General features: G+C 49.3%; 1 protein-coding gene across 5 annotated transcripts in view; it reads left to right on the top strand.

Annotated features, from left to right (window-relative positions):
* The window catches only part of CPNE2 (copine 2), a 171,353-nt gene that overhangs the window by 108,221 nt on the left and 36,664 nt on the right, over positions 1–26,468 (top strand). For all 5 annotated transcript variants that reach the window (XM_044987115.1, XM_044987116.1, XM_044987117.1 and 2 more), the window contains 4 exons: positions 5,766–5,852; positions 6,764–6,823; positions 12,769–12,902; positions 14,573–14,627. In XM_044987115.1, coding sequence (XP_044843050.1) covers positions 5,766–5,852; positions 6,764–6,823; positions 12,769–12,902; positions 14,573–14,627 — 336 coding nt within the window. The remainder of the gene's footprint in view (positions 1–5,765; positions 5,853–6,763; positions 6,824–12,768; positions 12,903–14,572; positions 14,628–26,468) is intronic.

Genomic DNA, 26,468 nt, shown 5'->3' with positions numbered 1-26,468 from the left:
GCCTACATCTACAGATTGACGTGCTCCTGTTAGTTGGCTCTGTGGTGCTGCTTGTAGAGATGACGCGATGCTGCAGAGAAGAAGGATGTTCTTGTGGTTAAAGTTGGGCCTCAAGAGATCTGGGTTGGATTCCTGGCTCTGCTACAGATTCCCTGCGTTAGCTTAGGCAAGTCATTTAATCTCTGTGCCTCCACACCCCATCTGTAGAATGGGAATAATAACACTCCTGTCCCGTAGATTGCTAGGCATATAGGTTAGGGACTGTCTTTTACTTACATGCATGTACACTGCCTTGGAGAATAACATCTTGATCTTGGCGAGAGCTTCTAGGTGCTACACAATAACTGTTCAAGAAGACAGTGTAACAGATAGATACTGACATTCCCAGATCTCCTGCGTATGTCACACCTTTATTGTACATATGCCTTGGAAGAGGGGAGGTTTATGGAGAAAGGAGGTGGCTGGGGCACGTCTCTGTAACAGCTTATAAATAGAACAAGTACACACATTGGTTTACCCAGTGACTAATCAACCTCTGCCTTCCCGCAGCTTGGACTCTCGTCCGTTTCCCGCTTTCTGCTCTCTCTAGTACCCAGTGCTCCTAATGCAATTACTTGCTGTGGATAACCCAGGCAGCCTCTTTATTGCAGACCCCAGGAGCTGAAGCTGTCAGCAGTGTCTCTTTGCTCCTTTCGGGTGACTATACACCAGCACTCCAAGGGCACCTATTTAGCAACATTATCCAGACTCAGTTTCCCACTCGATCTTGACTCCCCTTAACATGCCTGTGTTTGCTAAAGCTGAGTCAAGGGGCTGGGTTTATACTTCCTCTGTTCAGCTTTGCCCTGTGTTGGAAATCTGTTGGTTTATAGAGCTATGATCTTAAGCATACAAGGGAGTCGCTATGGGCTAGATTTTCAAGGGCTCAGTACCCACAGCTGGTCAGCGTCTCTTTCAAAAGATCTCAGTGTTGTGGTCAGAGCCACCTTTTCAAAACCCAACATTGCTGAGCTTTTTTTCAGAATCTGACTACTGATTTCGATGCCCAAAGGGGAGCTGAGCCTTCTGTGAAAATCTGGTCCCGGGGGGACCATTAAGGGGAGAGGTATCTACCCCCCGACAAATATTATCATGTCAGATAAAGAATGGCCCTGCTCAGCAGATAATGACTTAGTGATTTCGGTGATTTAGTGCAGGGCCGCCCAGAGGATTCAGGGAGCCCGGGACAAAGCCGGGGAGCTGCGGCGCTTGTACTCACCTGGAGGTGGTCTGGGTCTTCAGTGGCATTTCAGCGGCGGGGGGCCGTGCAGTCGCTCCATGTCTTCAGCAGCACTGAAGGGCCGCCGAAGACCTGTACCGCCATTGGGCCAGGGCTCACGGGGCCCGTGCGGGGCTCGAGGCCTGGGGCAAATTGCCCCACTTGCCCCCCCACCCCACCCCAGGCGGCCCTGATTCAGTGGCTACAATGGATCTGGTATAACTAGATTTCAGTCAGAGGTAAGATAGACCCCTAATGGGTCCTTGGGTGTGTCCCATAGTGGATAGAGACAGGGGTCTGGGGGTTTTAGGAGATTTTGGTTCTCCTGCCAGTGGTAAGTCACTTACCTGCTCACCCATTGGTACAACGGGGATGATCCGTGCATATGCTCGTTCTAGTTTGAAATGGACAAACGATGCCAGTTGGATACTATTGCAAAGGCCAACACAGCAATGGCAGGGGACGGACCAAGGACTGGGTTGAGACTTCAAGTAAAGGCGCAGTGGCCTAGCACAGAAAATCAGTGCTGGGACCCAGATTTACTTGTTCGTAACACGGACGCGCTGGCATCCCACCATATTGTGTGTAGCTCCTCAGGCCTGGGCTCAGGTATTTGCATGTTGCCTGCTTTGCCTGCAGTAAAGCACCAGGAATATTTCAGGGGGTATGTCACTGTTTAGGGGAAGAGGCAAATTCCAACCTGACAGTGGACCCCCAGGCAAGCACCGGGAGGCTGGTTGCCTGCAGCATGAGGCCGTTCAACATCTAAAGCAAATCTGCATGCTGTTCACATACAGAACCCTGCAGCTAGGCACAGGAAATAAAAAACACTAATAAAAACTGGCCGGCTAAACATGTTTATGTTGCTAAACATAAACCTGCTGCAGCTGCTCTTCAGTATAACGCTGCCTGCAGTTCTGGTCCCGGTATCTGGGGAAGGAAGTAGGAGAAACTAAAGGACACTAAAAATGAGGCAAGGCTGCAGGACAAGACCTTGAAGGGAGCTAAGCTGATGTAATCTGGGGAAGAGAAGGACATGATTGGCCCTACAAAGTAACAAGCTCACTGCTGAAAGGGAATTATCCCGTCTCCAAAGAGAGCAGAGATGAGGAACCAGTCACCCAACCTTGAGGAAGGAAATGAGTGTTGGTCATTACAGCTAAGTTCTTACCTGTTAGACCCACTGGGCACTTTAACGGGATCTCTGGGAAGGGGATTGAGGCACCATCTCTGCTGGGACTGAGGCTCGGGTTAGGCTTGGTGGCAGGATTTCCCCCACTCCATTCCCAAACGCAGGCAGTCTCGGTTTGAGCCAAGTGACCATGGCCGACCCTGGGTCTGATTCTGTGACCAGGTTCTGTGCTCACTCTAGCCGGGGGTTGGTTTGTGAGCTGGGTCGCGTGGGCCACCGGATGAAGGGAGCTGCAGATGAGCAATGGTGGTTAACCGAGATAGCGTACTGCACGACACCCAGGAGCTGCGTGTGCCTGCAGGCCACTGAACCGTCTCCCTATGTGCCTGTCTGGGGGATGGGAAGCCATTCTGGGAATCCCTGGGTCAGTGGCACTATGGCCCTCCTTGGCTCTGCCATCACATGTGAACTGTTGGTGATGCCACTGAGCCTGCTATGTGCTGATATTCAGACTGGACATGACCCCGACCTCTAAAAATTCTCATGATGGGCCTGCACAGCCGTACCTGGGGATGGACTCTGACTCTGAGGTGACCAGCCCTCTGTGGAGAAAGAAGGGGTTCAGGACTATTTAGAAAAGCTGGACGAGCACAAGTCCATGGGGCCGGATGCGCTGCGTCCGAGGGTGCTAAAGGAGTTGGCGGATGTGATTGCGGAGCCATTGGCCATTATCTTTGAAAACTCATGGCAATCGGGGGAGGTCCCGGATGACTGGGAAAAGGCTAATGTAGTGCCCATCTTTAAAAAAGGGAAGAAGGAGGATCCGGGGAACTACAGGCCAGTCAACCTCACCTTAGTCCCTGGAAAAATCATGGAGCAGGTCCTCAAGGAATCAATTCTGAAGCACTTAGAGGAGAGGAAGGTGATCGGGAACAGTCAGCATGGATTCACCAAGGGCAAGTCATGCCTGACCAACCTGATTGCCTTCTGTGACGAGATAACTGGCTCTGTGGATGAGGGGAAAGCAGTGGACATGTTATTCCTTGACTTTAGCAAAGCTTTTGATACAGTCTTCCACAGTATTCTGGCCAGCAAGTTAAAGAAGTGTGGGCTGGATGAATGGACGGTAAGGTGGATAGAAAGCTGGCTAGATCATTGGGCTCAATGGGTAGTGATCAATGGTTCCATGTCTAGTTGGCAGCTGGTATCAAGCAGAGTGCCCCAAGGGTCGGTCCTAGAGTCGGTCCTGGGGCAGTTTTGTTCAATATCTTCATTAACGATCTGGAGGACGGGTGGACTGCACCCTTAGCAGGTTTGCAGATGACACTAAACTGGGAGGAGTGGTAGATATGCTGGAGGGTCGGGATAGGATACAGAGGGACCTAGACAAATTAGAGGATTGGGCCAAAAGAAATCTGATGAGGTTCAACAAGGACAAGTGCAGAGTCCTGCACTTAGGACGGAAGAATCCCATGCACTGCTACAGACTAGGGACCGAATGGCTGGGCAGCAGTTCTGCAGAAAAGGACCTAGGGGTTAGAGTGGACGAGAAGCTGGATATGAGTCAACAGTGTGCCCTTGTTGCCAAGAAGGCTAATAGCATTTTGGGCTGTATAAGTAGGGGCATTGCCAGCAGATCGAGGGATGTGATCATTCCCCTCTATTCAGCATTGGTGAGGCCTTATCTGGAGTACTGTGTCCAGTTTTGGGCCCCCCAATACAAGAAGGAAAAATTGGAAAGAGTCCAGTGAAGGGCAACAAAAATGATTAGGGGCTGGAGCATATGACTTATGAGGAGAGGCTGAGGGAACTGGGATTATTTAGTCTGCAGAAGAGAATGAGAGGGGATTTGATAGCTACTTTCAGCTACCTGAAGGGGGGTTCCAAAGAGGATGGAGCTGGTCTGTTTTCAGTGGTGGTAGATGACAGAACAAGGAGCAATGGTCTCAAGTTGCAGTGGGGAAGGTCTAGGTTGGATATTAGGAAACTCTATTTCCCTAGGAGGGTGGTGAAGCACTGAAATGGGTTACCCAGGGAGGTGGTGGAATCTCCTTCCTTAGAGGTTTTTAAGGTCAGGCTTGACAAAGCCCTGGCTGGGATGATTTAGTTGGGGTTGGTCCTGCTCTGAGCAGGGGGTCGGACTAGATACCTCCTGAGGTCCCTCCCAACGCTGAGATTCTATGATTCTGCCTGGGGTGGAGTTTTATTCTCCTGGTTTGTCCCTTATTTCACAACAAAACCTGTAGCACTGATGTTAGCGTAGCCCACTCAGCCTAGCACACAGTACTTGGATATATAGCAAGGGAACCTCAAGTAGGAGTAGGGAGATGGTATTATCTCTATATATGGCATCTGGGAGCCCGCTTCTGGAACGCCATGTCCACGTCTGGTGTCCAAGCTTCCCAAAAAACCTGCGAAAATTGGGGGAAAGGGCTCAGGAAAGACCTACAAGAACATTCCATGATCTGGGAAACATGCTTCACAATGCGAGATTTACGAAGCTCAGTCTAGCCAAGAAAAGGTTCACAGGTGGCTTGACCGTGGTCTGTAAATACTGCACGGGGAAGAGATTTCTGTTTGTAGGCAGCTATTTAGCAAGGGGAAAAAAAACATTATGAGATTCAGGGGTTGGAGGCTGAAGCAATGCAAATTCACATGAGAAAGAAGGCACACGTTTTTAAGTGAGGGTGACCAATCATTAGAACTACTGAAGGGAAAACTGGGTGCATCTCTGCTTCTGAAGGAGGCTCTCCCCATCCAGTTACTGCTGAAATCGCTGCTGGATTGAACTGGTTTCTGAAGAGCATGTGTGTTCCATTGCCATGGAACAGATTGTTGAAGTCCCAAGGAAGGATGCCCCGTTTCCCCACTTGCAATGGCTTTCTCTCACCCTCCCATCCCCTTTAGATAACCCAAGGTGAGTGCTATATTGGGGACAGAAATTAGTGGGTGTGAGCACCTCCATAAATCACTCCCGAGGGTTCTCCAGGTAGGTACTCAAAAAGTAGATACCGCATTATCCCTCCACTGTCAAACAGAGAGAACGCATAAGGTTCATTCATGTCTGTTAAGTACTCTGAAATCCCTGGGCAGAAGGTGCTGCAGTGGGGTAAAATGTTAGTTATTGTTTTAAAAATGAAAAATGAAGACTAATTTAATATTAACCGTTAATTATTGTGAGATGGTTTTGGTTGTTGCAGCAGCTGGCTTACACTGGGAGACTCAGCTGTCGGCTGAGAAGTCCTCAGGTAACCGTTCAGCTAGCGTGCCCGTGAGCTGCGGACTTCCGGGTAGCTATCCCACACCAAATGGGATGGCCAGCCCTTGTCGGAACGTGGCTTTCACATGGTGTGCTGTGTGTCTTGTTTGTTACAGCTAGAATTAGAATGCATTAACCCCAAGAAACAAAAGAAGAAAAAGAATTATAAGAACTCTGGCGTCATCATTGTGAAATCCTGCAAAGTAAGTCCAAAGTGTTTTAAAAACCCCTGTCTCTCGGCGGGCGGGGGGCGGGGGGAGGTGTAGATATCGTAGGTAAGTTCAGGAGCAAAATCCCCTGGAAAAACTGGGATGGACCTACCGGTGCAAATTAATTAGTAAAGCGACGCTCCTCTGCTCTCCCAGCAAGAAGTAAAAAAATCATGGCACCGCCACGCTGGGTCTGGTACACAATCGTGATGCTGCAGCAGCGCAGTATGAAGGATTCTGTAGAATTAGGTGGAGCGTGGATTATCAAAGGTTTCTGTGGAGCAGGACAGCATGACTGGACATGTTTGTGCTTCCTGTTCTGGTTCTGCCCATCGCTGGTGGCAGGCCACCCCCTGCTTATGGTAATAACCTACCTGAGAAGGAGCAGAGGTCTCTGGTCTGTTTAATTGTTGGAATTCGCACAGAAGCGGGTGAGTAACAAGCTGGTAAGAAGGGGGATGTGGAATTGGGAGTTGTGCAATTACTGGCTTGGCCATGACCTGTTTTAGGATGCAAGGATGTGCACAGTATCCTGAGTGGCCATAAATAAAACGTAATCCTCCCCTGATAATTCTTAAGGCTTGAGGGGGGATAAAGCCAGGATTTCGCACCACATCTTGAGCTCAGGAGGTGCCCAGTTCAAGATGGCGGTCATCACACTGACACAGGGGCCACCTTTCAGCGGCGCTACATTCACTTTTGATATAGAAACGAAAGGCTGCCTGGGGAAATCCAGACGTTCCTCCACGTTTGCTTCATCCCGCGAGTCGAGTTTGAGAGAATAGGGGGCAAAATGTCACCTGCTCAACAGTTACACAACTTTTTTTTAAGCCTTCCAGGACTTTCGTGATGATGAAGGGGGCTGAAATGCAGCTTTGAACGTCTTTCTTTCCTCTTTCTTTCAGATAACCAGGGATTACTCCTTCCTGGACTACATCCTTGGGGGCTGCCAGTTAATGTTTACCGTAAGTATTTTTTGCTGCTCTTTGTCCATCAACTGTAATTAATTAAAAATGTAACTGGTTGGGAGCTCTGGGCTGGGGTCTGTGCATTAACAGAAACATTGGGCAAACGTTTTTAAAGGTCATTGGAAGCTCGCTGGTTTAGCCAGGGACATTGGCCTGGCCTGCTTTCCTACAGCACCTAGATACCTTGTCCTTTATAGTAGCTAAGAAGCCTTGTCTTCACCCTAAGCTTTGTCTGTACTAGGATTTTAGCCACCAGCAGAGCTACACGGATGTATCTGCACCGACGGAACCCCCCTAGTGGAAACACAACTTACCCTAATGCGTTGTGATTTTTTTCGCCAATGCAACTTCTTCCCATTTCTAACAAGGGTGAGTTGCACCAGCATAAATAGTGACTGGTTTGCCCCAGTGAGACCACATCAGGTGCTGATTTTGGACTCTCAGCCTTTCAGTTCTTCCTCCAGGCTCACTCAGGCATGAAGAATGGCTGGATTTGCTAAATCGTTTCTGTTGACCACAACTGGCGCAAATTGTACATAATTATCACGAATGCACATACCCAATCATAGTGACTATACATGCTTCTTAGGTCAATAGTTATCCAAGCATTTCTGTTGCTGGATCCATGTTCACATTTTTCTGGGTATGTGACCCAAGCAGGGCCGACGAGAGGCGGGGAAGCCTGTATAAATTACCGGGGCCCGGTGGTCCGGAAGGGGGCCCGGGGCCCAGCTTCCCGGCTTCGTTGGCCTTGTTTAGCCCGTCTGCCCTTGCTGGGGGGGCCTGAAAAAAAATTTTTCACCGGGGCCCGAACCCGCTCTCGGCGGCCCTGGACCCAAGCAATCCTCTCAGAAAGTCTCCCTGACAGCTGGAATTTCTACACCTCGTACCTCTGACTCCTGTTCGTTTGCAGGTGTGTGTCTCTGATACTCTCAGGAGTGTATCTATTGGTCAGAATGTCTCACAGGTATTGTCCATGGTCTAAGAACCCAGCTCCTTCCCAGTACAGCCAGTATGGAGTAGCCTTTTTTCTGCTTCCTCTTCAAGAGGTGCCGCACCTCCTCTCTCCATCTCGTTTGGGGCCTGCGTGTTTGGATAAGCTCAGCTATGTTTTGTTTGGCTCAATTTCTTGGTAGGCTGTTAACTCTCCAGCATGTGACAAACCTTCATCGATGCCCCGGGCAAATGTACTGTAGTTCAGGTTTGAACAGCTTGGAACCCAGTAAGAAATTAGAATACATACGATCTTTCTTATGTGTCTGTTTCCTGGAATTCTCCGCTATGATACTTCATGGACTGTGCGGAGAGGGATGGGGACGGACTTTTTTTTACCAGAACCACGGAGCAGTTTTCAAGATGAACGAAGATCAAACTTCCCCCAGATCCTTCACTCAAACTACCAAACCTTTTTTGAGGTTTGAAAAAGATCCATTAACTTCTCCCCATTATTTTTCACATTGGCCGCTGCCTCTGCCCTTCCTGGTTCTGGCTCGAAGTGGAAGTGCGGATAGCTCATTGGCCTGCTAAACCCAGGGTTGTGAGTTCAATCCTTGAGGGGGCCATTTAGGGATCTGGGGCAAAAATCTGTTTGGGGTTGGTCCTGCTTTGAGCAGGAGGTTGGACTAGATGACCTCCTGAGGTCCCTTCCAGCCCTGATCTTCTATGAAAATACTACAAATGACCCTGTTCTTGGAGTCTTTTGTTCCTGAAGATGAGCCAGAAAGCCTTGGGAGTCTCATGTGGGAGAGACAGCTCCAGCTAACTCCTGCAGACCTGAGAAGTTCAAAGATGCCTCCAAGTTCTTCGGGGATTTATTCTAACCCAGCTGAATCTCCAGATCGTCTTCTGAGGCTCGCGGTCACTGGTTGGGTCTATAGTCATTTTGCCTTGAAGAGCTGATCTGATTATTGAGTGGAATTCACTCGTTGGGCACGTTGCTGACATATGTGTTGCACGTAATGGGAGAATTTTGGTGTTTCCATTTGCATTTCTAGCCCCTCTTGTTTGATCCAGAGTGCGTGTGATTTGTCGGGAGCAACTCGAGAGGAAATGACAGCCCTCGAGTTTAACTGCTTAATAAAATGGATGGATTTTTCCCTCAGCCCTTTTAATTTCTGAAAATTCCTTTTTTTAGTACAGTATCTAGAGGTTTGTGTGTGCATGCAGCATGTCAATTTTTATTTGTTGTCTAAAAAGACATAGGAGGCGAAGGGGGAAGAGGTGGGGGGGGCGGGGAGAGGAAGAGTTACCATAGAAACAGAAATGAATGCCAGAGCTTTTTATACACAGCTCAACTGTTGTATTAAGGTCTTAGAGCAGAAGAGTGAACAAAAGGGAAAATGACTAAGTTTGCTGGTAACATCAAACTCCTGTGTACATCAGCATGAAAAGCTGAAATCCACCCTATAGTTTAACGATCTACCGGTAATTGGCCAGCTTTGTTGTTCGGTTTTCGTCAAAGGGAATGTTTCTTTGATTAGCGTTTCAGTTGGGGAGGGTAGTTCATTTATTATCCTGTAGGCACAATACTGACTTGGGTGACCAGGAGCACCTGCGGGGTGTGGACTTGAGGAGCCGCTGCAGAGAGAGGGCCCCCAGAATTATGAAAGGCCGCCTGTCGACGAGGGTCTGGTGCCGCCCTGAAGGTCACATGGTGTCACGGGACACCATGAAAAACTGAAAGAAGAGGCTGATGCTGAAAGTAGCAAGAGAAGGGCAGGAAATGGGGTTCTACAAATGGCACTTCCCGGCCCATCCAGTGGCTTTATGCTTCAGGGAATTCACAACTTTAGACAAACACTCATCGGCTTTCACCCACTTGGTTCCCCATTCATCTTCCACTGTTGTGATGCTGCGGGCATTGATGGTGTCTGTATATACACAAGAGGAGAGAGAGGACGGGGACTGGGAGCCAGGAGACACAATTGTCCTTCCCTTGTCCTGGTGTGCGGCCAGGGGAGAATCACTTCCCCGACCCGAGACTGTTTCCCCTCCTGCCCTTTGTTTCGATTGTGAGCTCTTCTGGGTGTCTCGCGGGGTGTCTGTACAGTGCCTAGCACAACAAGGGCTGACCGCAGCCGGGGCCTCTGCCTGCTAAGCTGGCACAGAGACACGTATACGTGTCAGGGTGGAACAACAGAGCCGTGAATGTGATACCTTAATGTTAACACTGGGATCGTTCTGTCTGCAAGTGCCCTGACAGGCAGTGGGATACTGCACAGGAGGGCTTGGCATTGAAAACCTGCATAGGCTCGTTTCTGTGTCTAATAAACATCTTTTGCAGGAAATGTGAGGGAAGCCAGTGGAAAGCACAGAGCCCCCCTTCCTTCCCCCCACCCCAAATTTCCATTTCTTTGTCTAGAGCGTTAATTTGCTTCCGACTTAAGGCTCAGCAAACCATTTTGGATAAAATCAGAGCTGACCAGACCCCAGCTGAAAGATGAGGTTAACGTTGCTGTGCTTATCCGTGCGTCCTGGCTTTCCTTGTTTGCATCCCGAACCAAAATACTGGAGTAACAAGAGGCAGTTCCCACAGGCCCTCAGCTACCTCTGCTGGGCACGACCTAGAAAGCATTTCCGTCCTGTCGGGGACCTGGAAGTGCTGGTGCCAAGTGACCCCTAGAAAGAAAAGAGAAGGAGAAATGAACTTCCATGAGCCAAGCTGATCCCTGGTGTAAGCTGGCATCAGTGGAGTTACCCAGGGGTGAATTTGCCTCATTAACTGGGATGGGCCTAACTCAGAGCTGATGTCACAGGTGATGACTAGGAAGTTTGTATGATTTTAGCTCAGGGAAGTGGCGGGGTGGGGGGGGGTGGATTTTAGTAGGAAGTGGCGGGGTGTGGGGGTGGATTTTAGTAGGAAGTGGCGGGGTGGGGGGGGTGGATTTTAGTAGGAAGTGGCGGGGTGGGGGGGGGTGGATTTTAGTAGGAAGTGGCGGGGTGTGGGGGTGGATTTTAGTAGGAATTGCACTTTCCTGGGTTGCTTTTCCTGCTAATGACCTGCCTTTCCGTCCCCCACTGGCCCCAGCTCACCTCTGTAGTCGCTTTATTAATGCAGAGTGCATGTTAAATGGCATCCTTCTGCTTCGTAATGGAGCCGGATGCACTCTGCTCAGCCCTGGCCAGAGGGAGAACTAGGGGCAGGACAAAGGAGAGGCGGCTGTTGGTGTGTAAGTTTAGGCTCAGCAGCAGCTCCAGGCACCAGCGCTCCAAGCGCGTGCCAGGGGCGGGAAGCCGCAGGGGGCGCCCTGCCAGTCCCTGTGAGGGCGGCAGTCAGGCAGCCTTTGGTGGCTTGCCTGTGAGAGGTCCGCCGGTCCCGCAGATTCGGCGGCAGTTTGGCGGCGGGTACGCTGAAGCAGCGGGATCGGGGACCTCCCGCAGGCAAGCCGCCGAATCCGCGGGACTGGGGACCTCCTGCAGGCAAGCCGCCGAAGGCAGCCTGCCTGCCATGCTTGGGGCGGCCAAAAAGCTAGAGCCGCCCCTGCTCAGGCTCTTTGATTTGCCAGTTGCTCTGTCACTTATGTCCCCTCTGGATCTGGCCCAATCGTTTGAGGTTTGCTCACCCACCAATGGGATTTCTCCTCCTTCTCTGAACATGCAGAGTAAAATTCAGCTCTGGGATAACGCCACTGAATTTGCCTCATGGAGTTTCTTCCTGGGCTTAGCGGACAAGGTGGAAGCACTGAGGACCACTTCTGCTATTTTAGTCCTTCTGGTTCAGGCTGTAAATAGGAAGCATAGAGGTGCATGGGGAAGCTCAGCCCAGAAATTTTCAAAAGTGGCCACTGACTTGAGAGGACTTTATTTTTTGGCACCTGATTTAATCTGCTTTATCCGGGGCCTGATTTTTAACAGATCTTCTGAGGACCTTAAATGAAAATTATCTTCAGCATGTGCCACTGGTGCTCAGCACCTCTGGGAAGTAGTCTCATGGTCCTCTAATGGGACACCCAAAAATGACTGTTATGCCCAAAACAGCGTCCGCTTTTGAAAAAATGTGGACCCGATCCTCAGAAGGCGTAAAACCTAGATCGAATAGACTCTGGTTTTAATCAACCAAGCTTTGTATGAAAGCCGGTGTAAAAGAATTGAACTTCTAGAAACTTTCAAAAAGTTTGGCATGGGGTGAGGTTGGTTTACATTTTGTCCAAACTGCTTTGCTGATCCCAAGTGAAAATGAAGTAAATATGAGTCAACAGTGTAACGCTGTTGCAAAAAAAGCAAATATCATTCTGGGGTGTGTTAGCAGGAGTGTTGTAAGCAAGACATGAGAAGTAATTCTTCTGCTCTACTACCAGCTGATTAGGCCTCAACTGGAGTATTGTGTCCAGTTCTGGGCGCCACATTTCAGGAAGGATGTGGACAAATTGGAGAGAATCCGGAGAAGAGCAACAAAAATTATTAAAGGTCTAGAAAACATGACCTATGAAGGAAGATTGAAAAATATTGGGTTTGTTTAGTCTGGAAAAGAGAAGACTGAGAGGGGACATGATAACAGTTTTCAAGTATGTAAAAGGATGTTACAAGGAAGAGGGAGAAAAATTGTTTTTCTTAACCTGTGATAATAGGACAAGAATTAATGGGCTTAAATTGCAGCAAGGGCGGTTTAAGTTGGACATTAGGAAAAACTTCCTAACTGTCAGGGTGGTTAAGCACTGGAATAAATTGCCTAGGGAGGTGGTGGAATCTCCATCATTGGGGATTTTTAAGAGCAGGTTAGACAGACACCTCTCAGGGATGGTCTAGATAATACTCCGTCCTGCCATGAGTGCAGGGGACTGGACTAGATGACATCTCGCGGTCCCTTCCAGTCCTGTGATTCTATGATTCATCATGAAAGGGGTGGTGGGGAGACAGTGAAGTTTTCTGTCTGGTCCATAGACGTGTTAGCTGGATTTATAATGGAGATTTCTACAGGTCTGTGCTTCTGTCTTCGTATCCAGGTCGGAATTGATTTCACAGCATCCAATGGGAATCCGCGGGACCCCTCCTCGTTACACTATATCAATCCCATGGGAACAAACGAATACTTGTCAGCTATTTGGGCAGTCGGACAGATCATTCAGGACTATGACTCGTAAGTACTGCCTCATCCATTTGGATCACAGGTGCTTGGCTCAGAGTGTTCCCTTCCCTCGGTAGGGTATTGGTCGGGTACATTCCATCCATTGCTAGTGCACATGGTCTAGTAGGGTGGGGCACTTGACTCTGCACTTTGCTTGCTGCGAGACCTGGGGCAAGTCACTTCCCTTCTGTGTGCCTCGGTTTCCCCATCTGTAAAATGGGTTTAGATACCCACTTAGGTGACGCTCTGAGATCTGTGGATGAAAACTGACCTGGTTGTTGTTTCATCCATGAATTGCCTAATAAATACAGAAGAGAATCTCTCTTTTCTTCTTCTTTTGGGGAGAGGGGAATTCAAGCATAAATGGGGTGTTGAAAATAATCCCATCGCCCTCACACCATCAAAGACCAAGCATTCCCCTCTCAGGGGTAGGTCTGCACTGCACTCTTAGCCCAGCTCGGTGGGACCGGGACTTGTGGACTCCGTGTTTCCAACCCCATACTTGAGCATTGTAAATCTGGGCTTATAGTTGCTGGACCTGGGTGTCAGAACGGTGCTATCGTGTCCACACTGCACTGTGCAGGCCACCTGACTCGGGTGTGCCCCTTGAGCCGCATCCACACTGCAAGCTGACAGGGACTCAGGCTCTGACTCACCCCCTTAGCAGAGTCCTAGCACCCAGCTCCTGAGTGCTTACTCTCCCGAGTCAGACTGATTTGTGTGTGGACAGAAGTGGGGCTTGGGCTCAAATCTGAGTTAGAGCCTGTGCTTAGCATCCAGTGTAGACATACCCTTAGGGCTTGTCTACGTGGTGGGGTAATGCTGGCTCTGGGGATATGATTTCTAAAATATACGAATGTGTTGCATATTAATTGGTCCCTGCTGATGCAGTGTTAAAGTGCACTAGGGAACCTTGAGTGAGCACCAGCAGAGTCTACACGAGCCAACGTACAATGCATTAGTGCACTTTAGAAATCACACCCCAGTAGCGTGCACTGCTGCTCCATGTAGACAAGCCCTTACAGTGCGTGTGGGCTGTCGATATGAAAAGCAGATGCCCCCAGCCTAGTATCTTTTACCATAACAGCTGTGCTAAGGTGTGCCTGTGTCCCTCGACTAACCTGTTGTGTGCTCCTATAGTGTAGCATAAAATCAATAAATCAAACAACCATAGGACCGTCAGCGTTCTAATCCTGGATACTCTATTACGGCCTGATCCTGGGGGCAGGGTTGTCAGCTCTCCTGATTACAATAGGGAACTTTGCAATGGAATAGCTGGTGCTCTTCTTAAACCCCAAACTCTGGCAGTCCTGCAATGCCATGAGAATCGCAGCCGTGACTTAAAAAGAGAAGAAATTTCTGGCTCTTGTGATTGCAGAGCAAAGCTTGAAAACATGACCCCTAGAAGGCTGAAAAACCCAAAGGCTAATAAAGCCCCCACATCTATTGCCCTAAGAATCATGAGATATTAAAAAGATAATCTCGCGATTTGGGGGCTGCTTGGGAATGACTGCGGGAACGTGCCACAGATCTGCAGCGCTCACTGTATTCAGTGACTGCTTCAGGTGCTGGGTACCTTCCAGACTCATAAGACCTTTCCTGAGTAAAGAAGTGTTATTGTATGTTTGGGGTGGGGGTGCAAATTCAGTAACACTTCCTGTTTTGTTTTGGGTTTTTTTAAGAGACAAAATGTTTCCTGCTCTGGGATTTGGTGCCCAGTTACCGCCAGACTGGAAGGTAAAGTACTCTGCTTGCCGTATGCCCTGCATGTTTAAAATGTGTGCATCCACTTGAGCAGGAGTGAAGCTGTCTGTGGTTTCCTGAGGGTTCAGAACGGAATGGCTGCCTGTTGCATCTGCAAGAGCTTTTTATGCAGGGGATGGGCTAGGGGGAGGGGATATAGAAGGACTCTGGTTTTCAGGCTTTGGAGAAGGAAACATGATTGTATATGTGCGTGAAGGAGTGCGGGGGAGGGAGGCTGGCAGCCAATTTCTCCCTCCCTTTCAAGCTGGCATTAAAGCAGCCGCATTGGCATTAATTGGCATAGTCAGCCACTGAGTCACTCTTCTGGCAGGAGGCAGGAATGATTCGGGGAAAGTGGCAGGGCCCACTTGGTAAGTGTGTCAGACAGACACAGAGGAGAAAATAAAAGGGGCTGGAAATGGAATGTCCGTTGTGTAACGTTTTACACGTAGAGTGTGGAAATGGACCCAGCCAGAGAGGCATAGGTTTAAAATCTTTACACCTTAAGGTATCTGTATCTTGTACAGTCTGCGTTCTCAGGTCCCTTCCAGCGCTGGCTCTCAGTGAATCTCCCGAAAGCCATGTTGATCTTTGTTGGGAGTAGGCACTCAGATGGTTAAAGCAGACGTGGTCCTGCAAATGCACATGCCAAAAAAAAAAAAATCTCCGCTAGCATATGGTGCGGTGCTCGGAGCATCGTTACACAGCCAGCCCAGTCAGCGTTTCCACGGTAAACACGCAGTCCTGTTTGTTTGCTGTAATGTCCTGCAGAGACTTTGGAGCAGCTGGCAGAATTAAGATCCCAAAGAATTCACAAGAGCCAGTGCATGCTATAGGAGAAGGCATTTTGGAGTGTATGTGATCCTTCTGCTGAGTTTCTGGCTCTGTCTAAATACTGGGCCGTGTTTGGAACTCCTCCAGTGCCTGTGGAATCTTGTTGTGTTAAGACCTGTAGTAAATTAGCACACAAGAAGTCTCCCTGTGTTTTTGAACAGCACGGGCTGAACACTGAACCTGTCAGCGTCTCCCCATCACAGTTCTTTGTGTTCATTGCATTGTCCTGTTCTTGCGTACATGCAATATTGGTCTCCGTACAGGGATAAAACTCTGACTGGGACCCAGCTTGGTTCTGGCGGGATTCTAGACCAAAGTGAACTACCGCATCTCTGCTTTTGGCTGCGGGAGGGCACGGGGCGCTCAGACTTCAAAACCTGGTCTTGTCCAGTGGGAGAGCGATTTATTGGTAACCTGTTGCGACCCTGTTCTGCCTTTCTGAGGCCTTTACGGCAGATTTCAGTACGCATCTCTCTCCCCTTTTCAGTGAAATTGTTATTTCTCCAACCCCTTAAATATGTGTGGTGCTTCAGACAGAACAATGTGGACCCTGCCATAAGGAAAGTAGTCTACGGCTCCGATACCATGAGTCGCTGGGTGCCTCTGGTGACATCAGTAGGAGTTGAGGATGTTCAGCACCACCGATTGGGTCCGTAGGTGACGTGAGGTCAGGCTGTTTAAAAGTGGTTATGCCGGAAGTTCATTATCATGAACAGGCTGTGACCCAAAGCTGGCCTTCTGATGGCAGCACTGTTTTCACACATGGCTTCAGAGGCATGTCTATGTGGGGCATTACAATGGTCAAACAAACTTCAGCTTGTGTCCCATGATAGAGCGGTGCTCTTTGTGTCTGTAGTGGGTGGATTGCTACTGCCTGCTAACTAACCCCCCTCGCTCGGAAATGTTCTGCTTCTGGATGGCGGAGACATCCCAGCAGTGCCCATCATGGCACGTCTAGTGAGCAGGACGTTCCACCAGCCCCGGCACTCTTTGCACTGCAAGCGAGACTCTCCCATTTCCGGACACGGTGCCTGCTTTGGGGCCTTGTAGTCTTTCTGCTGACTTCAATGGGCCTTGGATTGACTCCTGCACTGAGGCAGCAAAACATTTGAGTAGTAGGAAAACTCAACAGTGGGGTTTTGTGAGCTGTAGAAGGGACGATCTGGAGGCTCCATACTGGAGCACTTCAAACTGCGCAGGCTGAATCTTTGGAGAATACGCTGTAGGCACGGGCTACATGGCCTAACAGGTCTTTTCCCATCTCTGATTTTCTGCCCTATTGAGCTGTGCGCTTCATAACCCAAGGCGAGGATGCTAAACATTGAGCAAGGCCTATGTAACCTGGTTTTTACGGTGTTCAAACAGTCTTTAAAATGCACCAATCTAGGACATAAATTAACCTCCCATCCAGTCTCTGGGGCTGGCCGGACATCCCTTCCCGTGGGAAAAGGGTTGCTAGCCCGGAGGCCAGAGAGGCCGAGTCAGGGCCCTTGGCCTTTCTCTCTCCCCAGCTCCAGCAGCTGAGAGTTGGGGAGCTTACAAAGCTTTTGTCAGATTCCTGGCAGAGACTGAGATCGGAGCCGTCATTTCGCTTCTCCGTGTGGAAAATCACAATTGTCCCGTGGAAAAGTTTGGCTTTTCAGAAAGGGCCTTTACTGAAAATCATCCAGTCAGCTCTACCCATCTCCTTTCCATTGACACGCATGAAATGCCCTGGGCTGCGTCCCGCAGGGCTTATAAAGGGAGGTTGTTTTAGATGTTTGTTTTCTCCTGCTCGCCTTGCATTGCAATATCCGGAGCAGAGGAAACTCCCTAAAAATGGAGAGGCCACGGGCGCCCGAACCGTGGCCCCACCCTGGCGCCTCCCCCCAAACCCTCACCCTCATGCTGCCTCTTACCCCGAGGCCCCGCTCTTGTGCCACCTCTTCCCCCCAAGGCCCTGCCCCACTGCTCGCTACTCTCTACCCCTCCCCCCGTCACTCTCCCCCCGTCACTCTCTACCCTGCCCCCCCCATTCCAGCACCTCTGATTGCAACCCACCTTAGCTTTAAAGACAGGCCTTTACCTGAGCTGATACTGCTGAGTGATTTTTTTCCCCATCTCTCTGGCCTGGTCTACACTACGCGTTTAAACCGGTTTTAGGAGTGTAAAACTGATTTAACGCCACAACCGTCCACAGTAGGAGGCACCTTATATCGATTTTAATGGCTCTTTAAACCGGTTTCTGTACTCCTCCCTAACGAGAGGAGTAGCGCTAGTATCGGTATTACCATATCAGATTAGGGTTAGTGTGGCCGCTGATCGACGGTATTGGCCTCCGGGCGGTATCCCACAGTGCACCACTGACCGCTCTGGACAGCAATCTGAACTCGGATGCAGTGGCCAGGTAGACAGGAAAAGCCCCGCGAACTTTTGAATATTTCCTGTTTGCCCAGTGTGGAGCTCCGATCAGCACGGGTGGTGATGCAGTTAAAAATCAAAATAAAGAAAGCTCCAGCATGGACGATGCGGACGTGATCGCTGTAAGGGCAGGCAAATCTGTTCTATCAGCGCTCCGTTACAGAAGACGAAATTCAAAATCATTTTTTAAATATCTCCAGACAGACGCCATAGCAGGGACTCAGCGCACTGCTGCGTGGCAAGCGTAACGGAAAGCCAAAGAATCAAATGGACGCTCATGGACTGGAGGACTCAAGCTATCCCACAGTTCCTGCAGTCTCTGAAAAGCATTTGCATTCTTGGCTGAGCGCCAAATGCTTCTAGGGTCAAAAACAGTGTCCGTGGTGGGTCAGGGCATAGCTAGGCAATTTACGCACCCCCCCCCCACCCACCCCCAGAAGTGAAAGGGAAAACAATCCTGTTCTTGACTCTTACATGTCACCCTATCTTTACTGAATGCTGCAGATAGACGGGATGGTGCAGCACTCAACACCAACATCCTTGCTCCCCCCGCCATGGGTGGCTGATGGTACAATAAGATTGATACCCATCGTCATCATCAGCCCTATTGGCACATGGGGCAGTGCAAAAGGACTGGTAACCATGCGTACTAGCATCTGTCAGGTCGATCAAGGGTGCCTGGTCCTAATTTTTCCTGGTAGATGGTGCAGTATGGCTGATATCCATCATCGTCATAGCAACAGGGGGCTGAGCTCCATCAGCCCCCACCCTTCATGTGTAAAGAAAAGATTCAAGTGCCCCTGAACTAGCAGAGGGATGCTGGGCTCCTCTCCTACACACTCCTTACTGTCCTGTCTGGACTATCATAGCAGCTGGAGGCTGCCTTCACTAACAAGTCACTGTGTCTTATTCCTGCATTCTTTATTACTTCATCACACAAGTGGGGGGACAATGCTACGGTAGCCCCATGAAGGCTGGGGGAAGAATGAAATGAACAGGTGGGGTTGTTGCAGGAGCACCCCCTGTGAATAGCATACAGCTCATAATTTCTGCAGGATCTGACACAGAGCAGCTGTGCTCTCTGGTTCTCTGATACAGTGGTTCTCTAGTACACTTGCCCATATTCTAGGCAGGACTGATTCTATTTTTAGATACCAAAAAGGAGGGATTGACTCAGGGAGTCATTCCCAATTTTGGCTTTTGCGCCCCTGGCTAAGAGCAGCCAGGGCACTTATGACAGCAGCAAATGGAACAGTGCAAAAGGACTGGTAGCCATGATCATCTTATTACCAATTTATGGATTGGTAGATGGTGCAGTATGGCTGATAACCATCTCTGCTGTCATGCAAAAGCAAAAGCATGCTGCTGTGTAGCGCTGCTGAATCGCCTCTGTCAGCGGCATCTAGTACACATACGGTGACAGGCACAAAAGGCAAAACAGGCTCCATGATTGCCATGCTATGGCATCTGCCAGGGCAATCCAGGGAAAAAAGGCGCGAAATGCTTGTCTGCCGTTGCTTTCCCAGAGGAAGGAGTGACTGACGACATAAACACAGAACCACCCGCGACAAAGATTATTGACCCATCAGTCACAGGGAACTCAACCCGGAAATGCCAAGGGGCGGGGGAGGCTGCGGGAACTATGGGATAGCTACGGGATAGCTACCCACAGTGCAACGCTCCAGAAATCGACGCTAGCCTCGGACCATGGACGCACACCACCGATTTAATGTGTTTAGTGTGGCCGCACGCACTCGATTTTATAAAATCTGTTTTACAAAACCGGTTTATGCAACTTCGGAATAGTCCCGTAGTGTAGACGTACCCTCTGTTTGAAAACTACCAGCTGGGGAGCGTCTAGATTTCTACCCTCAGTATTGATTTGATGGCGCTTCACAGATGAATAAAAAAGAAAGCCCTGCCCTGAAAAATGTATAGTCCAGTGGCTCATTCCTGCCAGTAGTAATTCCTCCACAGGGTGCCATAGCAGTCAATAGGATTGCATGCCGGAGTCATGGTTTGTAGGACTACAGAGGCAGAGTTGTCATGGCCTAGTGGCAAGAGCACCGGACTGGGACTTGGGAAAAGAAGAGGTTCTGTTCCTGACTCTGCCACTGGTGTTCAGTGTGACCTTGAGCAAGTCACTTCACCCTGCCTGTACCTCTATTCCCCTCCTACACTTGTCTGTTTAGATTGGAAACTCTTCAGGGCAATGAGGGTCTCTTGCCATGTATTTGTACAGTATAAGGTCCCAGTCTTAGGTAGGGCCTCTAAGTGCTACTATCATCCTAAATTAGACCCTGGTGTCACAGGAGATGGTAATAGAGACCGGAGGGTGGGAGGCAAAGGTTCCACCCATGAGTTCCAGTGATGCGCATATCCTTAGGTTATCTTATATTGTCACTTTGCACGTCTGTTGGCTGAAAAATAGCTTTAATTTTCAAAATGACATTTCGCTGCTACTCTGCACTGTGCTTTAGAAACTGCTCTGAAGTGGCCCCAGCGTTTTCATCACTCACTGGCTCCGGAATGGCATGCAGCAGCCAGAAGCGGCACCAGGGGTTTTGCCGCCCTAGGCAGGCAGCACTCCTCCTCCGAGCATTCGGCGGCGGGGGGTCCTTCCGCTCCACATCTTCAGGGCACTTCGGCGGCGGGTCCCGGAGCAAGTGAAGGACCCGCTGCCGAATTTCTGCCGAAGACCCGGAGCGGAAGGACCCCCCGCCGCTGAATTTCCGCCGAGGGCGGCAAAACACCGCCCCCCCCCCAATCCTGCTGCCCAGGAAGCGCCGGCCCTGGCAGCAGCTCTGTTAGCTGCTCTTTTTACTGTGCCTGAGCTCGCTGCGCGCTCTTCCTGCCCGCATCATTCTGCCCTAGCCCATCGGGGTTTTACGCTGGGCGGGCTTCATTCACGCAGCCTTTGGGATCTTTGGAATACTCACTTCAGGGGAGGGGAGGTGTGAGAGAGCTTATTCCTTCACTCTCACACTTCCCTGGTCCTTCTCGCATGAACAGAGAGCAACAAGACCCGAAGTCCGAAGGTGCAAACAAGTCGATGTTTATTGGGGTGAACTTCCGGCAAGCTTCAGTTCAAGTTCCTTTTCCTTATTTTCGAATCCCAACTTACTTCTTGTTTGCCCCTAATTTATATAGTAATATTCTCAGCTATACCTTAACCAATCATTCTACTAAAATTTACTTAACCAGTCCTAACGTATTGTAACATGATTAGCTAACCAATTATATCCCACCACCTTAATTAGTTTACACCCAGCAATAATGAATTATACAGCAGACAGAAACAAACACAGAACCAGACAGAGACCATGCAAATAAACATACAAAACAATACAGAAGTGAGGATTTCACAACTACATCTATACAGACGTAAGGGTTTTACAACTACATCTATACAGACATAAGGGTTCTCCAGCTGTGTCTATTGATAAGTGAGTTCTTACCAGACAGAAAACTATCAAACTAAATTTCCTTTTACATGTTTTAGGCTCTTCCCTTTCTCTGGAGGTGATAGATCGAATCACCTTCCTAACAGCCCCAGATTGCCTTATTTCAATATGACTAGTTTGGAATGTGAGGATGTGACCATACATTTCCCAGCTTATGGCTGCCTCTGCTGCTTAGCTGAAGAACCAGGCCTCAGACTGTCACAGTAAGAGAAGGCCATTACAAAGACAGACAGTGATTTTTGATTCTTTCTTTTATACCTCTATAACTAGCTAAGTCAGTGGTCCCCAACCTTTTTGTGGCCAGTAGCACATTCATGTTTTCAGAAAAGTGTGGCAGGCGCCAATAATTTTTGAGGGCTTATTTTGTATTTGTACATTAAATAATACGAAAAACATCATATTTAATATTACATAATATATGAATCCATAAGATAAAAAGGGTAATTTTACATGTAAAAGGTATTAATTAAATTATTCAGCAATGACTCTTTCACCTTACCATGTGAATTTGCTCTTTTTTATCTACCTGTAAGAAAAATTAAGGAGTTTTTACAAAATAAATATCATAAACAGTTTTCATCTGATTTATTTTAAAAAAGTGAAACACTGTTGAACTGCTGGGCCAAATATATTTATTATTCTTACTTTAACATAGAATGAAGCCTGAAGCCCTGGAGTTCTCTGTCCCTGGCAGGCACAGGGCTGCTGCTTCTCTCCTGTGCTGGGCACTAGGCGGGCACACACAAATGCCCTGGCGGGCGCCATGGCACCCACAGACACCGCATTGGGGACCACTGAGCTAAGTGATAAGAATACACCTAAATTCTTAAAGTATAGGCCTTTGCAGAAAGGCCTGAATATCTGTCTCCTAACAGGAGGGTTTTTCCTAAGCAAATGGAGTTATGGGCTGAAGAGACCACAGTGCCAGCTCTGAAGATCCAAGTTTTCTGTCCCCGGATTGCAGGGCGGGGGGTGTTGTAAGTGGAACAGCCACCATCTTGGCAGACATACTGGGGACCTCATAAACTGCAACAGCTTGAGATAAGGAGCCAGGCTCTGTAGCTGGGGGCTGTACCAGCCTCCCACCTAGGGTGACCAGACAGCAAGTGTGAAAAATCAGGACAGGGAGTGGGCGGTAATAGGAGCCTATAAGAAAAAGACCCCAAAATCCTATCCCTATAAAATTGGTCACCCTACTCCCACCCTCAGGGCATTGGGCCCAGTGGGTGCATAACGCCTTGACCAGTGGACTGCACCATTTCCCCCCACACTGGTGGGACAAAGTGCCCCAAGGCTGTTGTAGGGGAGTCATAGGGTTGCCACCCTCACTTCTGTGCTGCCTTCAGAGCTGCAGCAACCGCAGAGCTTCCTGCACCGCAGGAGGTTCCCAGAGGTGGAGGTGGGTCCGATCTCCACACACCCCGCCCCCGCAGAGCAGCTGTGCAGGAGATGGACAAGTCCTGTCCACCCCCTGCCCAGCTGGAGCTAGGAACCCCCTTTGCTGGGACACCCCTAGACATCGGATTTCACAGGGAAGGGTTTATTTCACGGTTCGTGACACGTTTTTCACAGCTGTGAAATTGGTAGGACCCTAGTGATACGGTAATTCTGGCCATTCAGTCCCTAGCCTCTCTTCTGAGTGTCAGCGAGGGGGGCAGTTCTGATGGTTATACAGCATGGACAGGTGGCTACTAGGACCTAGAGTGAGACCATTAACCCTTTTGACATGCACCATCAAACAGCCATCAGTGAGCTACTTGGGGGTTCGTCTACACTGCAGTTAAAAACCGCGGCTGGACCATTTTCTCCCTTATGCTTTTTTCAGTATGGGATTACCTAGGGAGGTGGTGGAATCTCCTTCCTTAGAGGTGTTTAAGGTCAGGCTTGACAAAGCCCTGGCTGGGATGATTTAGTTGGGAATTGGTCCTGCTTTGAGCAGGGGGTTGGACTAGATGACCTCCTGAGGTCCCTTCCAACTCTGATATTCTATGATTCTATGAACTTGATGCAGTTTCTCTTCTGTTGATTATTCAGCCACAAAGTCCCATGGAGATAAAATGGTTGGTTGCATCAGTGACTTAGTTACTTACAAAAATGCACCTACCGTGTTCTCTCTCTAAGTGCATGTACAAAAAAATACTGCCACACCATTCGCCCATCACAAGAAACTCAGGGCACTTTCCTTTCAAATCATCCCCTCTGGAAAAAAGCCTGAGTACCATAGAGAGGCCTTGCAACTTGCCCCAAATGGCCTTGTCTTCCCTAGGGGAAAAAAGAGTGTTTGTAGGGTGTTAGATACTGGGCTGAAATGCTAGTGTGGACAAGGCTGTGGAGTTCTAAGCCCTGATAGCTGGTCAAGGACCCTCTACGACACACTAGCCTTTCCACACCGTGTCTAAACATGTTTTTCCTAGTGTAGACGTGGCCGATGTCAGTCAGCTCTGGGTGGGGGCCGAAGGGAGAAGCAAATTCCAGTGTGGAGGGAACCTCACTGGGCATGTCTACACTACACAATTAAGTCAAGTCGACGTACTGCCACCGCAGTCATTAAAGCGATGCTTCATGTCCACACTGTGCCGCTTCTGTGGGCGGTATGTGTCCTCACCAGGAGCGCTTCCGCCAACTTAACTGTGTGGGGCATGGTGGGGCATTGACCGCTCTGCCCTGGGGTTGAGACCTGGAGCCATTTGCACCATATAAGTCAGTTGCTACAGCCACCATCTCCCCCACCAAAATCAGTTCATACCCTCCTTACCTTGGTGTGGGGCCTGCTGCTGTCCTGATCCTAGTGCTCTGCTGCAGGAAGCCCTTGGTCAGCTCAGGCTGTAGCTGTGAACAGGCGATGTAAGTAACGCAGTGTCCACACAGACACGGCGTCGCCCTAACTACATTGACCTAAGCGCTGTGTCTCTCGTGGAGGTGGAGTTAGTAAGTCGATGTAGTGGGCGACTTGCATTGGTGGGAGCTACATTGTAATGTGGACGCTTACACCGTTACCTAACTCTGTAGTGTAGACCAGGCCATTGCTAGGCTCTGTTCCCCTTCCCTCCCTGCCCCCTCCAGCCAGACAGCTAAAGCAACTCAGCTGAGATGCACAGGGCCCCAACCGTGAACATCAGCAGCTGGTGTTCAGTCTGACAACAAATGGGTAGCTTGTGCTATGGAGAGCGCCAGGGTGCCCTGCTCCATGCATGCTCTGGCTGGCTGCTGGTCTCGCTGAAGTTACCCAATAATCTTCAGCTGCCAAACTGGGATCTGCCGTTCTGCACTGATGCAGCTCCTCCAGTAAGGACAACGGTGGGAGTGGCATGGCAGGCAGGGCGGGGGTGTGCTGTCCGACATTGCTCTGTTGCCAGTGGAGCCGAGAGAGGAAGGCTTGGTAACGAAACGCTCTCCGAAGAACGGTTTGGGTATGTTGCTGGAAGTGTTGAGTGACATGACGTTGACTTACCCTGTGCTCCAACCTCCTTTGTCTCTTCTTTCTCCGTCACCTCTCTGTGTGAGGTTTTTGACCACGCTGGGTCTGATTCTGTGGCCTGCATGCAGGCAGACTGCCGTTTGACTGCCTGCAGATCTGGTTCTCAGTGTACACCTTGGAGATGATTCATCTCCCCCTAACCAGTCCATGTCACTCCTGTCTGTCATGTCACCAGTTTCAATGGGACAAATCTCTGTAAACAACTTGCAGTGAATAATTCTCCCACCGGTTGTTATGACTGACAGAAACCAGAAATTGAAAACATAATGGGACTGAAGAGAATATGGATGCTCCAGATGCATCATGTGCTGGTTTCTCTCTGAATATTGCCACATGGCTCAAACTGCTGAGATGTAATCTGGGCAGGGGCGAAGTCTTCAGAGCTGTTTGTAAAACCCCTAGCCCAGCACTGGCACTGTCTTAATAATAATTTCACAGTCCGGATTCCAGTCCTCTTCACATTCAGAAAGGAGAATTCCAGAAGATCAAGCCTTTAATGAATATACGGAAATGAAGGGCCCATAATTCCCACTGACTCGATGTAAAACTGTGGCCCTGTTGATAATGATGCTCTGGGCATTGAACCCTGGACCTTTGACACCAGAAAATAGACCATTCAGTCCCGATCTGCAGCCTTTGTGCTATTTTATCACTGGGTCTTTGGCCCCAGCTCTGGCAAATGAGCCTTATTCATCTCTTCCAGCGCTCCTTGCTTATTTCAGTCTTGGGTCTGCAGCCCTCTGCCACTTCAGGTGTGGACTCCTATATGTAACTTGCTCTACCCAGATTTTCCTGATAGTCAAAACCAAAATGCCCATTACTCACTGAGACCACAGTCTGGTTTTAAGACAGATTCTCTAATAGGAGTTCCCCCCGTACTCCCCAACTGTCGCTCTGTCAATTTTTACATAGGACCCCTCCCACGTGTAATAAAATGTACATGCAGCAGGTTAAAAGTTGACCACAGAGGAGTGTGGCTCCCCTACTATGAGGACCAGAATAGAAATGGGGAAGATCATTAAAGAGAAGAGTCATATAAATCATGCTTTGTTTCCCGTGATGTGCTTGTTGCCATGGCGCTGCCGAATGCTCTCAAAGAACCAATATGAATACGATATTTTGCACACAAATGGAAATGTCAAAGAACATCTTGAAATCCTAGCGTCCCAGAAGGGGAACCTCAAGCCGTCTTGCTGTCGGAGATGGGAGAAGGAAGCAGGTGGGTTTAGACTTCAGTGGGAAGACACAGAGGGTATATGGCATTGGCTGGATTTTTGCTCAAAATCCCATCCTCCAACCTCATGCCACTTAATGCCTTGCGTGAGATCTGGGTTCCCGGGTAGGCTCTGGAATCCAACCTGATTTAATTTCTGAGCTGGTAGATGAAGGCTCCCAAAGCAAATGTTGTTGTTTGTTTTATTATTCTTTGTATTACAGTGGCACCCAGGGCCTCCATCAGATTTTGGAGGCTTTGTACTAAAAAGCAGTGTACCTAGACCAGACGACAGAAGTATGATCCCCATTTTACAGCTAGGGAAACTGAGACACAGAGATCAGGGACTTGCCCAAGGTCCCAGTCGAGCTAGAAATTGAACCCAGGTCTCTTGAGTCCCAGTTCTGGGCCTTATCCACTGGCCATCTTTCCTGGCTGTGTTCCTC

The sequence above is a fragment of the Mauremys mutica genome, chromosome 14, assembly GCF_020497125.1.
Source record: "Mauremys mutica isolate MM-2020 ecotype Southern chromosome 14, ASM2049712v1, whole genome shotgun sequence".
In the NCBI taxonomy this organism is placed as follows: domain Eukaryota; kingdom Metazoa; phylum Chordata; order Testudines; family Geoemydidae; genus Mauremys; species Mauremys mutica.
Note: the sequence above shows the minus strand (reverse complement) of the source record. Positions and strands in the feature narration are given on the sequence as shown.